This window comes from Vipera berus, assembly GCF_964194415.1.
Source record: "Vipera berus genome assembly, chromosome: 2".
Taxonomy (NCBI): domain Eukaryota; kingdom Metazoa; phylum Chordata; class Lepidosauria; order Squamata; family Viperidae; genus Vipera; species Vipera berus.
In genome coordinates this window covers 272928146-272944560 of record NC_138203.1, presented here as the reverse complement: position 1 = coordinate 272944560, position 16415 = coordinate 272928146, and the positions used below count along the sequence as shown (strand labels likewise).

The 16415-nt window shown below is 43.6% G+C and overlaps 1 protein-coding gene across 1 annotated transcript; it reads left to right on the top strand.

Moving 5' to 3' along the window:
• Positions 1-5615: 5615 nt before the first annotated feature.
• On the top strand, positions 5616-11059 carry LOC308662992 (zinc finger protein 202-like; the record flags this gene model as incomplete). Its single annotated transcript, XM_081319135.1, has 4 exons — positions 5616-5930; positions 6447-6554; positions 8011-8137; positions 8750-11059. 4 exons carry the CDS (start codon positions 5616-5618, stop codon positions 9799-9801), a joined length of 1602 nt encoding a protein of 533 aa, XP_081175261.1. The 3' UTR covers positions 9802-11059.
• Positions 11060-16415: the final 5356 nt, after the last annotated feature.

Genomic DNA, 16415 nt, shown 5'->3' with positions numbered 1-16415 from the left:
AAAACAACTCAAGAAGCTTGGGAAATTTTGAAAAGTGAGATAGTAAAGGCCCAGTCTAGTACAATACCAACAAAGAAGAAAAATAACAGCCCTCAAAAGAAACCAGCATGGCTGCATAAAGAACTCTCTGATAAATTGAAAGATAAAAAGGACAAGTATAAGAATTGGAAAGAGGGGCACATCACTAAGTCAGAATATCAGCAAATAGCCCGTGCCTGAAAAGATGAAGTGAGGAAAGCTAAGGCTCAAAATGAACTAAGGCTTGCGACCAAAGTCAAAAATAACAAACAAAGCTTCTTTCAACATATAAAAAACAAGAAAAAAGTTAAGGAAATGATTGGTCCATTAGTGGGGGAAAGTGGCAAGAAGGTGACTGTCAGATCCCACCCCAAACCACGTCTTAGGAAGACAAAAACTCTTGGAGTCAGGTTTTGAGTCCAAAAGAAATCTTTACTATGACATGCTCGGTTGTAGGAAATGAGACAGGGCTTAATGGTTCCACGATGTAAATCCTTATAAAGAGTTCCCGGTTTAACCCCCCTTAATCCCCATTTGGTCAGTCCCCCCATCCTTCCTCTCGTATCATCCATCTCGTGGGAAAGAGGAAGTTAGGACCCTTTTGTTTATTGCTGTCTACCGTGACAAAAGCCAGATGCTAGCCCCCCCTTTTGTTTCCCCAGTTCAAAAGGCTTCTCCTTTCCTTTGAAATGCCTATTGCCGGTTCAATACACATCTATCCTCTTCTCTTCGGGAGATGGCAGAATCCATGAGATATGTTTGAAACATTCCATTTATGAATATGATATAAATGGAGAAAGCAGAACTATTTAATTCGTTTTTTGCATCTGTCTTTACACAAAGGGAAAAAACAGTCCAACCTACCCAAACCAGTGCCATAAAAAACAGAATAGAAACGCAAGTTAAGATAGGCAAGAAAATGGTAAGTGAGCACCTGTCCAGCCTAGACGAGTTCAAATCACCAGGACCAGATGGATTACACCCCAAGGTTCTCAAGGAACTGGCAGATGTGATCTCAGAACCACTGAACTATATTTTTCAAAGATCCTGGAGCACTGGGGAACTACCAGAGGACTGGAAGAGAGCTGATGTAGTTCCCATCTTCAAAAAAGGGAAAAAAATAGATCCAGGAAACTACAGACCTATCAGCCTGACCTCAATACCTGGGAAGATTCTGGAAAAGATAATCAAACAACAAATCAGCGAGCACCTTGATGCAAACAAAGTCATCACTAAAAGTCAACATGGGTTTGTCAAAAACAGATCATGCCAGACAAATCTTATTACATTCTTTGACCAAGTGACAAAATTAGTGGACCAGAGGAACGCTGTAGATATAATTTACCTGGACTTCAGTAAGGCATTTGATAAAGTAGATCACAACCTACTACTTGATAAGATAGAAAAATGTGGGTTAGATAGCATTACCACCAGATGGATTCGTAGCTGGCTGACAGGCCGTACTCAGCGTGTGGTCCTCAATGGAACCGCATCTACATGGAAGGAAGTGTGTAGTGGGGTGCCCCAGGGCTCTGTTCTGGGCCCAGTGCTCTTCAATATCTTCATTAATGATTTGGATGAGGGGATAGATGGGGAACTCATCAAATTTGCAGACGACACCAAGCTGGCAGGAATAGCCAATACTCCAGAAGATAGGCTTAAGATACAGAAGGATCTGGACAGACTTGAACACTGGGCACTATCTAACAAAATGAAATTCAATGGTGAAAAAAGTAAGGTTCTACATTTAGGCAGGAAAAATCAAATGCATAGGTATAGTATAGGTGGTACCTTGCTCAATAGTAGTAACTGTGAGAGGGACCTCGGAGTCTTAGTAGACAATCACTTCAATATGAGCCAGCAGTGTGCTGCAGCTGCCAAAAAAGCCAACACAGTGCTAGGCTGCATTAACAGAGGGATAGAATCAAGATCAAGTGAAGTACTAATACCACTTTACAATGCTTTGGTAAGGCCACACCTGGAATACTGCATCCAGTTTTGGTCACCACGATGTAAAAAAGATGTCAAGACTCTAGAAAGGGTACAGAGAAGAGCAACAAAGATGATTAGGGGGCTGGAGGCTAAAACATATAGGGAACGGTTGCTGGAATTGGGTATGTGTAGTTTAATGAAGAGAAGGATGAGGGGTGACATGATAGCAGTGTTCCAATATCTCAGGGGCTACCACAAAGAAGAGGGAGTCAAGCTATTCTCCAAAGCACCTGAAAGCAGGACAAGAAGCAACGGATGGAAACTAGTCAAGGAGAGAAGCAACCTAGAACTAAGAAGAAACTTCCTGACAGAACAATTAACCAGTGGAACAACCTGCCTCCAGAGGTGCTGAATGCTCCAACACTGGAGGTTTTTAAGAAGAGATTGGACAGCCATTTGCCTGAAATGGTATAGGGTTTCCTGCCTGAGCAGGGGGTTGGACTAGATGACCTCCAAGGTCCCTTCCAACTTTATATTATTATTATTATTATTATTATTATTATTATTATTATTATTATTATTATTATTATTATTATTATTATTATTATTGGCCTGAAGGGTAAAACATATAGGGAATGGTTGCTGTAATTGGATTTGTCTAGTTTAATGAAGAGAAGGGCGAGGGGTGACATGATAGCAGTGTTCCAATATCTCAGGGGTTGCCGCAAAGAAGAGTCAAGCTATTCTCCAAAGCACCTGAGGGTGGGAGAAGAAGCAACAGATGGAAACTAATCAAAGAGAGATGCAACCTAGAACTAAGGAGAAACTAGCTGACAGTTTGAACAATTAACCAATGGAACAACCTGCCTCCAGAAGCTCTGAATGCTCCAACAATGGAAGTTTTTAGGAAGAGACTGGACAGCCAATTGTCTGAAATGGTATAGGGTTTCCTGCCTGAGCAGGGGGTTGGACTAGATGACCTCCAAAGTCATGGAATGTGGAAAGATCCTTTACCCAGAAAGGAAATCTTACTCTTCATGAGAGGATCCACACAGGGGAGAGACCGTATAAGTGTGGAAAGACCTTTACCCGGAAAGGAAATCTTAATCGCCACAAAAGGATCCACACTGGGGATAGGCTGTATAAATGCACGGAATGTGGAAAGAGTTTCATTAGAAACAGTCATCTTAATTATCATCAAAGGATTCACAGTGGGAAGTGACCATATAAGTGCATAGACTGGAAAAAGCTATACTGGAAAGCTCATCTCAATTGTCATAAAAGGATCCACACTGGGGATAGACCGCATAAATGCACAGTGTGTGGAAATAGTTTTACTTGGAAAACACAATTCTCATAAAGAGCATATAAGTCTATGGAGGGTAGAAAGAGCCTTGCTGAGGAGAGAGGCGATATTGGCCACCAAAGTATCCAGAGGGGAACCAGCCCACAAATGTATTCAGTTTGGGGGGGGGGGAAAGCCTTTAGTTACAGGTAGTTCTCGAATTACAACCACAATTTAGCTCAAAATTTCTCATTAAGTGAGACCTTTTTTAAGTGAATTTTGCCCCATTTCACTGCATTTCTTGACTATGTTGTTAAGTGAGTAACTGCAGTTGATAAATTAGTAATCTGGTTGTTAACTGAATCTGGATTCCCCATTGACTTTGCTTTTCAGAACATCACAAAAGAAAATCACATGATCTTGGGACACAGCAACAGGTTTTTCGTTACATCGAGTACAAACGTCAGGAAGCCATGTTTTACAGTAGAATGCAATATTATATTAGGTTGAATATAGTTACGGTGTCTCTAGTGCTTTCCTGCCTGTTCCCAAGTGCCCTATAATCATGTGATTAATCGCAACTTCTCGGCAGACTTTACCGAAAGTCAATGAAGAAGCCTGAAAGCAAGGAGTGATTTGTGGGGCCTGACTGAAAAAGGTCCACTCCAAAATCCAAACTAACCTTTTTCAACCGGCCTATTGAACACTGGGCTACTCAGCATGCTTCTCTTTTGCTTTCAGAGAGACTGGCTGAAAATGTCCCCCATCAAAAGGTGTTTCTAGGGGCAACTCCTGGACTAGGCTGGCTAAATGAACTTTGGATTCCAAGGATCTGAGCCTTCTTCAGCATAGCTCAAGAACTTTCCAGATTGTACAATGCTTGCTGTCCTTTTCCAGCTGGAATAATCTGGATGCAGAAATGATCACTGAACAGCCAGTGGGAAAAGGACATCTGCAGGAGACTTACCATCGCTATTCCTATCTAAGAGATCTGCCTGTTCTTGATGTCTCCAAAGGCAACTCCAAGATATCTCCTTGGGAAGGCACCTTTTTATCTTTAAATATAGTCCCCTTTTGAAGAGGATAACTTGTACACACAAACACACAAACCCACAAAGAAAGGAGCAAAAATGGATAATAGGGGAATGCAGGTGATAGGCTGATATTTCAGCACCAAAATGGGAGTGACTAGGGCAATGATGGTGAACCTTTTAGAGACCAAGTGCCCAAACTACAACCCAAAACCCACTTATCAATTCTTGATAAATTGATTACGGGGCATCAAATGAGTATTGATTAATCAGATAGGTAAGAGTTTCTCCAAGATAATCTGCTCTTTCACGATTTCCAGAGGAGGAGTATTTAAACAGACATAAAAAACGAGGGAATCGGTGCCAGCTCGGTTAAACCGAAACCCTCGGTCCTCTGCGCTCACTTCTGCTCTAGCAACCCGGCAAACGAACCAGCGGGAGAAACGCTTTACGCCTAGAGAGCAAGTCTCGTCTCCACAAGGGAGCACAGAGGAGAGGAAGCTCTCTGCTCCAGCCATCCTGACAACCTCCAGGGCGAGGCAGAGGGCGAGGCTTCCCCTCGTTGGCAGCCCCGGATCCAACCTGCCTTCCCCTCCCGTCGCCCTCCCCGATTTCCATCCTGCGTCAGTCTCTGCATCTGACGGAGGCGGCTGCACTCACGAAGCTCTCGTTTTGCAAGGAAAGGGGTCAGTGGGAAAAGGGGCTAACAGGCGCCTTCCGACGTTCAGCTCGCGATCCATCCGTCCTGCGCTGGACCCAGAGGCCAAGCAGAGCCCCAACTTCCAGAGGAGGCTCCCCGAGTTCCCTGCAGGGCGCAGGATCCGGGCAGGAGCAAGCGGCCGATGAAGAGTGGCGACGCCGAGATCATCGCTTCTTTCATACCCTTTGCAGGCAACGCTTCCACCGCCTTCTTTCAGCGAAACTCGCCCCACTCCAAAGAAGAGCACCGGCGTAGACACTCCGGGATACCGGAAAAAGAACGTCCCCTTTCATTCTCATTTTGCGTGATCCCCTCTAAGAAGCTTATATTTATCGTTCTCCCTCCTTCTCGAGCAGGAGTCTTCAAACCTGAGCCTTTTGTCTTGTGGACTTCAACTCCCAGAAATCCTCAGACAGCGTGCCTTTGGTTGAGACACGTGAGGCCAGGAGCGCTCAGGAAATTGGCGGGAAAGATTTGCCGTTGCTCTCCTCAGGCGGGTAAAGCCCGAGTGAGCGGAGAGCCATTTCTTCCCTCCTGCACACCGGAGAAGGGGCTGCGGAGGGGCTGCGGAGGGGCTGAGGGACATTTGGGACTGCCTCGGGCTTCTTTTGGCTGCCCTCGAGCAGGAGACCCGAAGGGATCCCCAGGGATGGAGGCCGCCCTCAGCCCAGAGATCCACCGCCGGCGCTTCCGCGGTCTCGACGGCTGCCGCCAGGAGGCCGAGACGCCCCGGGAGCTTTGCAGCCGCCTTCACCGCCTGTGCCGCCAGTGGCTGCGGCCGGAGAGGAGCAGCAAAGGGGAGATGCTGGACCTGGTGGTGCTGGAGCAGCTGCTGGCCCTGCTGCCCGCGGAGATGGCGAGCTGGGTGAGGGAGTGCGGAGCCGAGAGCTGTTCGCAGGCGGTGGCCCTGGCCGAAGGCTTCCTCCTCAGCCAAGCCCAGCGGGAAGAGCCGGGAAAGGGGCAGGTGAGGAGGGGGGGGGGGTGGATTTGTCCTGGCAGCTCCTTTGGTGGGGGGCGGGTAAGGGGGAAGGATCAGAGTTTCATCTAGCTATGTCTGTAATAAAACAGATGAAAAATATGACTCTGCAGCCTTTTCTGAAATTCCTCACTTTTGAAGAATTAATTTTTTTTGAGGCAAATGCTTCTATTTCCTAAATTAATTTTATCCACATATCTCATAATAATCAGTGTTTACTTTATGATTTGCTGTTACCTGAATCTAGGTAAGGGTAAGCAACTGGATGATTTACATTTAATAAAGTATAATTCCACAATAGTAAGACAAACAAATTTTATGTACATAAAAACACAGCCTGCTGTTTTAACTCCCATTTACTCAGAAATTTAAGTCACATGCACAGTCTCTGAAGTGTGTCTGAATTCTGTTGGGGAAATTCAAGTAGGAAAGCAAAATTTATGGAATTGTCTAGATATTGTCTTCTGAAAATGGATTGTGAATCAGGTTGTTTTTGAAATGCAGGAGCCGTTCACAGAGGAGATTTCAGCAGAGCTCTGGGGTAGAGGAGATCGATCCAGCTCTATTCAGGAGCAGTTTTTCAGGAGGACCCAATTCTGGTCACCTTGCCAGGTAGGTGCAGGTTTTATCTGAGAACAGTAGCGTTCCAGCTCCATCCATTCAGGAGCTGTGTCTAATACCAAAAGCTGAGTCTGTGCACTTGAAAACACTGTCCACCCACATTTGGCTTTCAAGTTTCTGCTGGAAATGCAAATGCGACAATTCATACAAATGTTAGAAATGAAATTTAATTGTAGAAAGAGTTTAATATTTCTTAATGCTATTAAGAAGAGTGCTGAAAATAGTTAGAAATGAAGCCCATGAATAGATGGGGAACTCATCAAATTTGCAGACGACACCAAGCTGGCAGGAATAGCCAATACTCTAGAAAATAGGCTTAAGATACAGAAGGATCTGGACAGACTCGAACACTGGGCACTATCTAACAAAATGAAATTCAATGGTGAAAAAAGTAAGGTTCTACATTTAGGCAGGAAAAATCAAATGCACAGGTATAGTATAGGTGGTACCTTGCTCAATAGTAGTAACTGAGAGGGATCTCGGAGTCCTAGTAGACAATCACTTCAATATGAGCCAGCAGTGTGCTGCAGCTGCCAAAAAAGCCAACACAGTGCTAGGCTGCATTAACAGAGGGATAGAATCAAGATCAAGTGAAGTACTAATACCATTTTACAATGCTTTGGTAAGGCCACACCTGGAATACTGCATCCAGTTTTGGTCACCACGATGTAAAAAAGATGTCGAGACTCTAGAAAGGGTACAGAGAAGAGCAACAAAGCTGATTAGGGGGCTGGAGGCCAAAACATATAGGGAACGGTTGCTGGAATTGGGTATGTGTAGTTTAACGAAGAGAAGAGTGAGGGGTGACATGATAGCAGTGTTCCAATATCTCAGGGGCTACCACAAAGAAGAGGGAGTCAAGCTATTCTCCAAAGCACCTGAAAGCAGGACAAGAAGCAACAGATGGAAACTAGTCAAGGAGAGAAGCAACCTAGAACTAAGGAGAAACTTCCTGACAGTTAGAACAATTAACCAGTGGAACAACCTGCCTCCAGAGGTGCTGAATGCTCCAACACTGGAGGTTTTTAAGAAGAGATTGGACAGCCATTTGCCTGAAATGGTATAGGGTTTCCTGCCTGAGCAGGGGGTTGGACTAGATGACCTCCAAGGTCCCTTCCAACTTTAATAATAATAATAATAATAATAATAGAAACTATAACACTGGGAATAAACATACCTGAGAAGTGTTTATTTAGTTTATTAAATATTTATACCACGTGTCTCCCTTGTAATTGTAAGTATACCAAAAAAAATATAGCACATGAAGGATAAGCCAGTAAGTCAACACTAAGTGGCTGTAACAATAAAACTGTTGTTGAACGTTGGCTGTGTTCAATTCTACAACCTGGAAGCAGCTAAGCCGTGATTTGTTAAGGTGCAACTTCCCAGCCCCATGGAGAGAACTTTCAACTGTTTCCTTGAATTGTCTACTTTTTTCTCTTTCTAGAACACTGATCCCTTTGAGGAGGTGACTGTGCACTTCACAGAGGAGGAGTGGAGGCTGCTAGATTCTGGGCAGAAGGCCTTGTGCATAGAAGTCATGCAGGAGGTTTCTATCAATATGGCTGCTCTGGGTAAGGCCAGGCTGTTCAATTTGCTATAAGGTCGTGGTAGAAACATTCACGTTACATTTGAGAGATATCCTAGATCACAGGTCTGCAACCCGCAGCTCTGGAGCCACATGCGGCTCTTTCAGCCGTCTCCTGTGGCTCCCAGTCCTCTGCCATGTGCAGTCCAAAAAAAAAATGGGACTAAAAAAGTTCAACCAATCAATTCAAATATGCAGGGCAGGTGCATATCTTGCCTTGGCACCACTCTTCAGTCAAACCCTGTTCTGCGCATGCGTGCATCTATGCGCATGTGCACATATTTTTTCCAGCTCCCAGTTTTTCCTTTTGTGAGGGAACCGGTTCCGACTGGCTCTTTCACTGTTTCATGTTGCTGACCCCTGTCCTAGATACTCCATGGAAGTGACTGAACAGATTGATTCAACACCAAAAATTTAATTTGTGTTTTAGATGAAAACATTATTTCCATAAAATCAAGTCTCATATATAACAATTTTCAGGTATCACATCCTGGTTAGAGAAATGGATTGTACTACACCTGGAACGCAGATTGGCATGCTTTTAAGGGGTCCTTCTAAATATTACTCAGAATATTAATTCTCATTTTTTCCCATGCAGATGATGTCTCTGTGAAGGACAACAAGGAGGCAAGGTTAAATCTACTTGAAATAGAGAAGAATAAAATAAAAGTGATCCTTGGCCATCAGAGGGACACCAAAATGCTAAGGAGAAAACAGCCACAAAATGGAAGGGAGAAGCCATCCACTTTTCTTGGTATTTGTGGCTTCCTATCCCAGCATGATCAGAAGGAAATGAGAAAAGAAAAGTATAGAAAAAGAGAAAACATGAATTTGAATTACATAACTATGGCAGAAACCAGACTAAAAAAAACATGCATGCCTGTAAAAACTATGGAGAATAAGTCCTTCGCTTCTACTTCACCAAAGACACCAAATACCTCTGTAAAAACTGGGTGGGATTCCAGTCTGAGCAGAAAGAGGAAACTTTGCATGCAATGTGGAAAGAGTTTCAGTAACAAAAGTCATCTTATTTACCACCAAAGGATCCACACTGGGGAGAGACCATATAAATGCATGGAATGTGGAAAGACTTTTACCCGGAAAGGATATCTTAATTGTCACAACTGGATCCACACTGGGGAAAAACCGTATAAATGCATGGAATGTGGAAAGAGCTTTACCAGGAAGGGAGATCTTAATCGTCACAACTGGATCCACACTGGTGACAGACCATATAAATGCATGGAATGTGAAAAGACCTATGCCCGGAAAGAAGATCTTAATCGTCACGAAAGGATCCACACTGGGGACAGACCGTATAAATGCATGGAATGTGGAAAGAGTTTCATTAGCAACAGTCTTCTTAATTACCACCAAAAGAGCCACACTGAGGAGCGACCATATAAATGTATGGAATGTGGAAAGACCTTTACCCAGAAAGGACCTCTTAATCTTCATGAGAGGATCCACACTGGGGACAGACCATATAAATGCATGGAATGTGGAAAGAGCTTTACCCGGAAAGGAGATCTTAATCGTCACGAAAGAATCCATACTGGGGACAGACCGTATAAATGCATGGAATGTGGAAAGAGCTTCATTAGCAACAGTCATCTTAATTGCCACCAAAGGACTTACAGTGTGAAGTGATCATATAAGTTCATAGACTGGAAGATGCTATACTTGGAAAGCTCATTTGAATTGTCATGAAAGGATCCACAGTGGGGATATACCGCATTAATGCACAGAGTGTGGAAATAGCTATACTTGGAAAACATAATTCTCATAAAAGCATATAAATCCATGGAGGCTAGAAAGAGTCTTTCTGAGGCGAGAAGCGATACTGGCCTCCAAGGTATCTAGGGGAACAAGCCCACAAATGTCTTGAGTTGGGGGGGAGCCTATATTCACTACAGGTAGTCTTTGATTTACAACTACAATTGAGCCTAAAATTTCTCTTAAGTGAGACATTTGTTAAGTGAATTTTGCTCCATTTTATGACATTTCTTTCGTATGTTGTTAAATGAATAACTGCAGTTGATAAGTTAGTAATCTGTTAAGTGAATCTGGATTCCCCATTGACTTTACTTGTCAGAACATCACAAAAGGGAATCACATGATCTTGGGACACAGAAACAGTCATGAATATAAACCAGTTGCCAAGCATCTCAATGCTGATCACATGATCATCAGGATATTGGAATGGCTGTTAAGTGTGAAAATTGTCATAAGTCACTTTTTTCAGTGCCGTTGTAACTTTGAAAGGTCACTAAATAAACTGTAAGTCAAGGACTTCCTGTTCAGCAGACATGTCAAACACAAGGCCTGCGGGTGAAATCCGGCTCGCTATGTGGTTATATTCAGCCCCTGGAAATGCCGAAAGACCGTCCCACAGTGCCTTAGCCTGGCCCAGGCTGACTGGGCGCTGATTTACAGGAAAAAACAAATGGATCCATGCATTCAGCTTTATTTGCAACAGTCAACTTATTATTCATCCAAGGATCTAGACATTGCAGGAAGTTTATTAAAGCATGGAAAGTGAAAAAAATCTCTGATTTGACCTGGAACATTATCTACCATCCAAGTGGTCACACAGGAGAAAAGCTATAAGCAATCGAATATCAAAATTGCTGAGGGCAGATCAGTGACCTTAGTTATAGCGTGATTTATTTCTTCTTTAGGCAAAGGTATTCACTCAGAAATAATTCATAGTAGGAAAAGAAATTCAAGCCTATTTCAACCTCCCGGACACCTTAGGGATGTAAGAAGCTCCAACTTTTGAGGAAGTGGCCAGAATTCCTTCTTTCTTCTCTCCCTTTCTTTCCTCTTCTAATGCAGGAATTAACTGACTCCTTTCAGCTCATATTCTAACTATTCATTCTCATTGTAAATTAAATAAATAAATACCGTAAATAAACCTTTATTGTCAAAGTACAACATGTGTACATTGAGATTAGCTGAGCCTCCCTCCATGCTCTCTCCCCCCAACACACAGTGACAACAAACCCTCCATCCTACCACACCATGTGAACCAACTACGCCACACACCGGCCTCCCAAGTCAATTCTGCATACAATTATGTCCCATTTAAAAGCCTAACAGCCCACAGATAAAAGCTATTTTTCAGCCTGTTGGTACGGCTGGCTATATTCCTATATCTCCTACCAGATGGTAGGAGAGTAAAGAGATACCGTCCAGGGTGTGAGTCATCCCTGAGAATTTTCCTCACTCTTCCAAGGCAACGAGCCCTGGCGATGTCATCCAGTGGTGTCAGAGAACAGCCCACAATGTCTTGTGCTGTGCTCACTACCCTCTGTAATACTTTCCTGTCCACGGCTGTCAGACCAGCATACTAAGCCACAATACCATACGAGAGGACGCTCTCTATAGTAGACCGGTAAAAGAGGGTCATTAGCCGTTGTTCTACCCTGTTCTTCCGCAAGACCCTAAGAAAGTGAAGCCTCTGTTGGGCCTTTCTAGCCACCTGGGTTGTGTTAACTTTCCAGGTCAGATCTTCACAGAGGTAGACTCCCAGAAATTTAAAGGAGGAAACTCTCTACACAGGAAACCTTATTATATAGGAAACCTTATTAGAAAGTCTCACATGCCTTTGTTTCTCTTCTTTATAAACAAACAATGGAAAAGACTTCTGGAGAACATGGGTAGGGATGGGGTAATGGGAGAATGAGAAAGACTTTGCGAGGTGTGGGGAAAGCCTTAGGCTGAACAACTATTATCTAAAAGAACCCAGTCCCCACGAGGAGATTGTGAAGGTGTCGGGGCATTGGAAGAATTGTAAGAGAAAGTCCCTAATTTGTCAAAGAGTAAAAGGAGAGGATGGAAAAAATTCGTTCAGAATTGCAGGATTTTGTTTGGTAGCTTCACAGAAGAGATAGCACTAGTATAGGAAGAGAGACACAGTAATACAAATATACCTTCTCAAAGAAGCACACACAAAAAAACGCAGTCACAAATCTGCCCATATCTCAATTGGAGTATCCCATTTCTGTGATCATTTTAGAAATCTTGTATCATAACCTAAGTACTTAATAAGCACAAATAAATGCTCTTTTTCATGGAGAGAACATGTAAACCAAACCAGGTATTAGAAAGTTATTTTTCTTCTAGGCAGGAAAATATTTTAGGCAAAAAGAAGGAAGCAACCGTATTTATATTACAAGGCTATGAATTAGTGCAAAGAATAGACAAAATGTTACAAAAGTTATTAAATAAAATATGAATGTATTTAGGTAAACCGAACTGTATATTTGAAAACCAGTTTAATGTTAGAAACTGAACAAGACCCCTCAAGATTTTTGGTTACAAGTAGTACAAACTTCAGAAAGCCACATTTTACAGTAGAATGCAATATTATATTAGGTTGAATATAGTCGCAGTGTCTCTAGTGCTTTCCTGCCTGTTCCCAAGTGCCCTATAATGATGTCATTAATATTTGCAAGTTCTCTGCAGACTACCATAAGTCAATGAAGAAGCCTGCAAGGAAGGAGTGATTTGTGGGGCCTGACTGAAAAAGGTCCACTCCAAAATCCAAACTAACCTTTTTCAGCCGGCCTATTTGAACACTGGGCTACTCAGCATGCTTCTCTTTTGCTTTCAGAGAGACTGGCTGAAAATGTCCCTGGGGCAATTCCTGGACTAGGCTGGCTAAATGAACTGGATTCCAAGGATCCAAGCCTTCAGCCTGCATTTTATTCTCTGAAGAGGGAAAGGAGAGCTGTCATGCTGCATAAGCTGCAACCACCTCCAGCTGCAAAGCTCAAGAACATTCCAGAGTGTTCCATGCCTGCTCTTTTCCAGCTGGAATAATCTGGATGCAGAAATAATCACTGAACAGTCAGTGGGAAAAGGACATCCGGAGAAGACGTACCATCGCTATTGCTATGTAAGAGATCTGCATATTCTTTACGTCTCCAAAGGCAAATCCAAGATGCCACCTTGAGGAAGGCCCCTTTGTATCTTTAAATATAGTCCCCTCTGGAAGAAGATAACGTGTACACACAAAACCACAAAGACACAAAGAAAGGAGCAGAAATGGATACTAGGGGAATGCAGGTGAAAGTCTGGTATTTCTGCACCAAAATGGAACTGACTAGGGAGTCCCCGCACACACTTGCAGCCAAATTGCCTCTCCTCCAATTTCCACTGCAGCAGGCATATCTCACAGAAAGTTTTAACTATTCAGCCCCTCCCTAACTATAATGCACCCCCAGTCCTCCCATTGATCCAGAACTTTCACTGTGTTCTTCTGCAGTCTTCTTAAAGTGCCCCTAACGACTCTTACCGGCAACTCCTTCCACAGCTGGTATTTGGCGGAGTGGCCCCCTAAGGGACAGCTTGGACCCTCCTATAAATGGATCATTATGTTGAGACTCAATAGGCTCCAAAGCTGGAGTGAGGCAAACAGCAACACGATCCCACATGAAGTTTCGTCCAGTGAAAGAGCAAAGGATCAACAACTTAGGTGAAAGATCCATTTATTTCCAGCAGAACACTCACCAAAGTTTCTCAGGCTAGACAACCCTGTCAAAGCCATAAAACTCTCTTCTCATGTGATCTTCTGCACATTGCAGATTTGTGTGGACAATGATTTTTTCACTGTTGCCGCCAAGGGAAGCAGAATTGAATGAACTGAGTCCTACCCGTCAGGACATTTAAAAAGTTGAACAGCTTACCTCCAGAAGTTGTGGGTACTTCCACACTGGAGGTTTTTAAGAAGAGACTTGATTTGTATGAAATAGTAAAGAGTCTCCTGCTTGAGCAGGGGGCTGTACTAGAAGACCTTCAATGTCCCTTCTCGCTCTATTCTGATTGATTGATTGACTGATTGATTGATTGATTGATTGAATGGATGCATTTTCTCCCCAAATTACGAAAACTTCCAAAAGAATTAAATGTCCCCAAGGAGAAATTAAATTAGGCATCATAGGACTCTACAACAATGTTCTGTGTCAGTGGCAATTTAATTGGGGCAATTTCAGCCCCCTTTCCTAACAGGTATCAGTGATAAGAAAAACTAAAAAATTTATAGGAATGTTTTCTCCATAGAATGCAGAGTATAGTACATTTTGAATAGAATTAATTATTTTTAGTTAATATTGCAAATATGTAGAGAAATTCAAGAATGGGATGACAGCAAGATAGTGGCTGAGCAGGGCTTACGTATCTCTTGAGAGAAAAATCGCGACTGCAATCTGGATATTTATGTAAAATAAAATGACAGCAACCATATGAAACAGAATGTACCATTAAATTGGGCAATACCCAGAAGCTAACAAAATATATCCTGAGGGAAAATATTAAAAGGCGGGTGGAGAGAGAGAAACTTTGTATGGCAACCAGTGCTGGCGAACCTTTTAGAGACTGAGTGCCCAAATTGCAACCCCAAACCCACTTATGAGTGCTGGATGGGTGTGGCCCATTGGGTGGGCGTGCCTGCGGTGGTAATAGCAGACTGGGTGGGACTAAAAAGTTCAATCAATCAATTCCAATTTTGCAAGTTTTTTTTTTCTCGTAAGTTGAAATTGATTGATTGACTGACCTCTTTTTTTTTTGCACACAGCGGCAGAGGCCTAAAGCAAAAAGGTTTTATAAAACCCAGCTGAAGCCCTAGGAGTGGGGCCAATGGCGCATGGGACCATAGAGAGGACTATGCGTGCCACCTGTGGCAAGCGTGCCATAGGTTCGCCACCACAGTAGTATACCCAGGAAGCAAGGAATGTGGACTGTCAGATGGAAAAAACAGAAAAAAAATACAATATTCTGCCAAACGATAGGGACAATTAATCAGCAGGATAATCATTGTATTCCAGAAAATAAGAGAAAGAATGAAAATAATTTTGAAGTGTTAAAAAAGAATTGTATTAATGGGCAATGTGGCTATAACACTAACGAAAACATGTTAACAAAATATGTAGAAGGTGAAATGATGAAAAAATCAGGTTTTGAGATTGAATAAAAAGTAAAATACTTGGGTGTTAATCTGACAAATATAAACTGTATATTGTTTCAAAATAATTATGTTAAGCTATGGGTTGAAGTTGATAAAGATATGTTTAAGAGAGAAAAACTACAATTGTTGGGGAGAATTTCTATGATTAACATGACATCCTTGAATGTTATTTTTGTTCCAGACAAAACCTGTTCTCACAACTCAAGTAGCATTTAAAGAATGGCAGAAAAACTTATCAAAATTTATAACTTAGGGCCATGGTGGCGAACCTATAGCACTTATACCACAGGTATCACGCAGAGCCCTCTCTGTGGCACGCACACCATCGTCCCAGTCCTCGGCCGCCACCGTGTCTGCCCCCCCAAAAAAGTTACAATCAATCAATTTCAAGTTCTGGTGGGGGAAAAAAGATCTCGCAAAGTTGGAACTGTTTGATTGAACTTTATTTTCAGTCCCACACAGCGGTGGAGGAAGTGATGCGTTGGAGCTGGAAAAAAGGTTCCGTGTGGGGGTGGGGGGAGTGGTGGGAGAAGGGCACTCCATGCGAGGGGTGGGACGGGGCCTGTTGCTTCCCTCTCCCTGCCAGACACTAATCTGCATTTCAGCTGCATTCCGTTTCTCCATTTGCTTCTCAGCCTTTGCCAAGCGTTTCTGGGACAAAACGTTCCATCAGACTCGCAAGAAGTTAGAAAATCTCATGGAACTTTTTTTTTTACCAATAGTCCTACAAACACGAGGACTTGGGTATAATGTATGAGGGGCTGCTGCCTCGCTTTCCGTACCGGAGTTGGGATGGACTGGGCGTGGAGACTGCTTGCTGCTTCTTCTGCCGCGGACATTGGGGGCGCCCACCGCACCTACCGCTTGTCCCAGGGAACCTGCCACCATCCCACGCTCTCCAGCCCGTCGCTGCCCAGCTGGGCTTGCCAAGCTCAGGCCTTGGCAGATGGAGGCCAGAGGGGAATGAGAGCCATGGCTACCCAGCTCCTCCACTTGAGGACATGTGCGGGGAGAGGGGTGCCCAGCTCGGTAAGCCGCAGTCCGCCCACAGAAGGCGCAGAAGGATGGAGGAGGAGGGCTGGCCGGGGACAGGCGCAGGGCTGCCCACAGAGTAATCTAACGCTAACCCTGCCCTATCTGCCAGAGCAACATAAAGTTGGCCATGCCCACCCAGTCTGCCATTTCCACCATAGCCACGCCCACCAGACGGGTCATGCCCACCCGCCACCCAGGGATACATAAGTGGGTTTTGGGTTGCAGTTTGGGCACTCGGTCACTAAAGTTTTTGCCACCA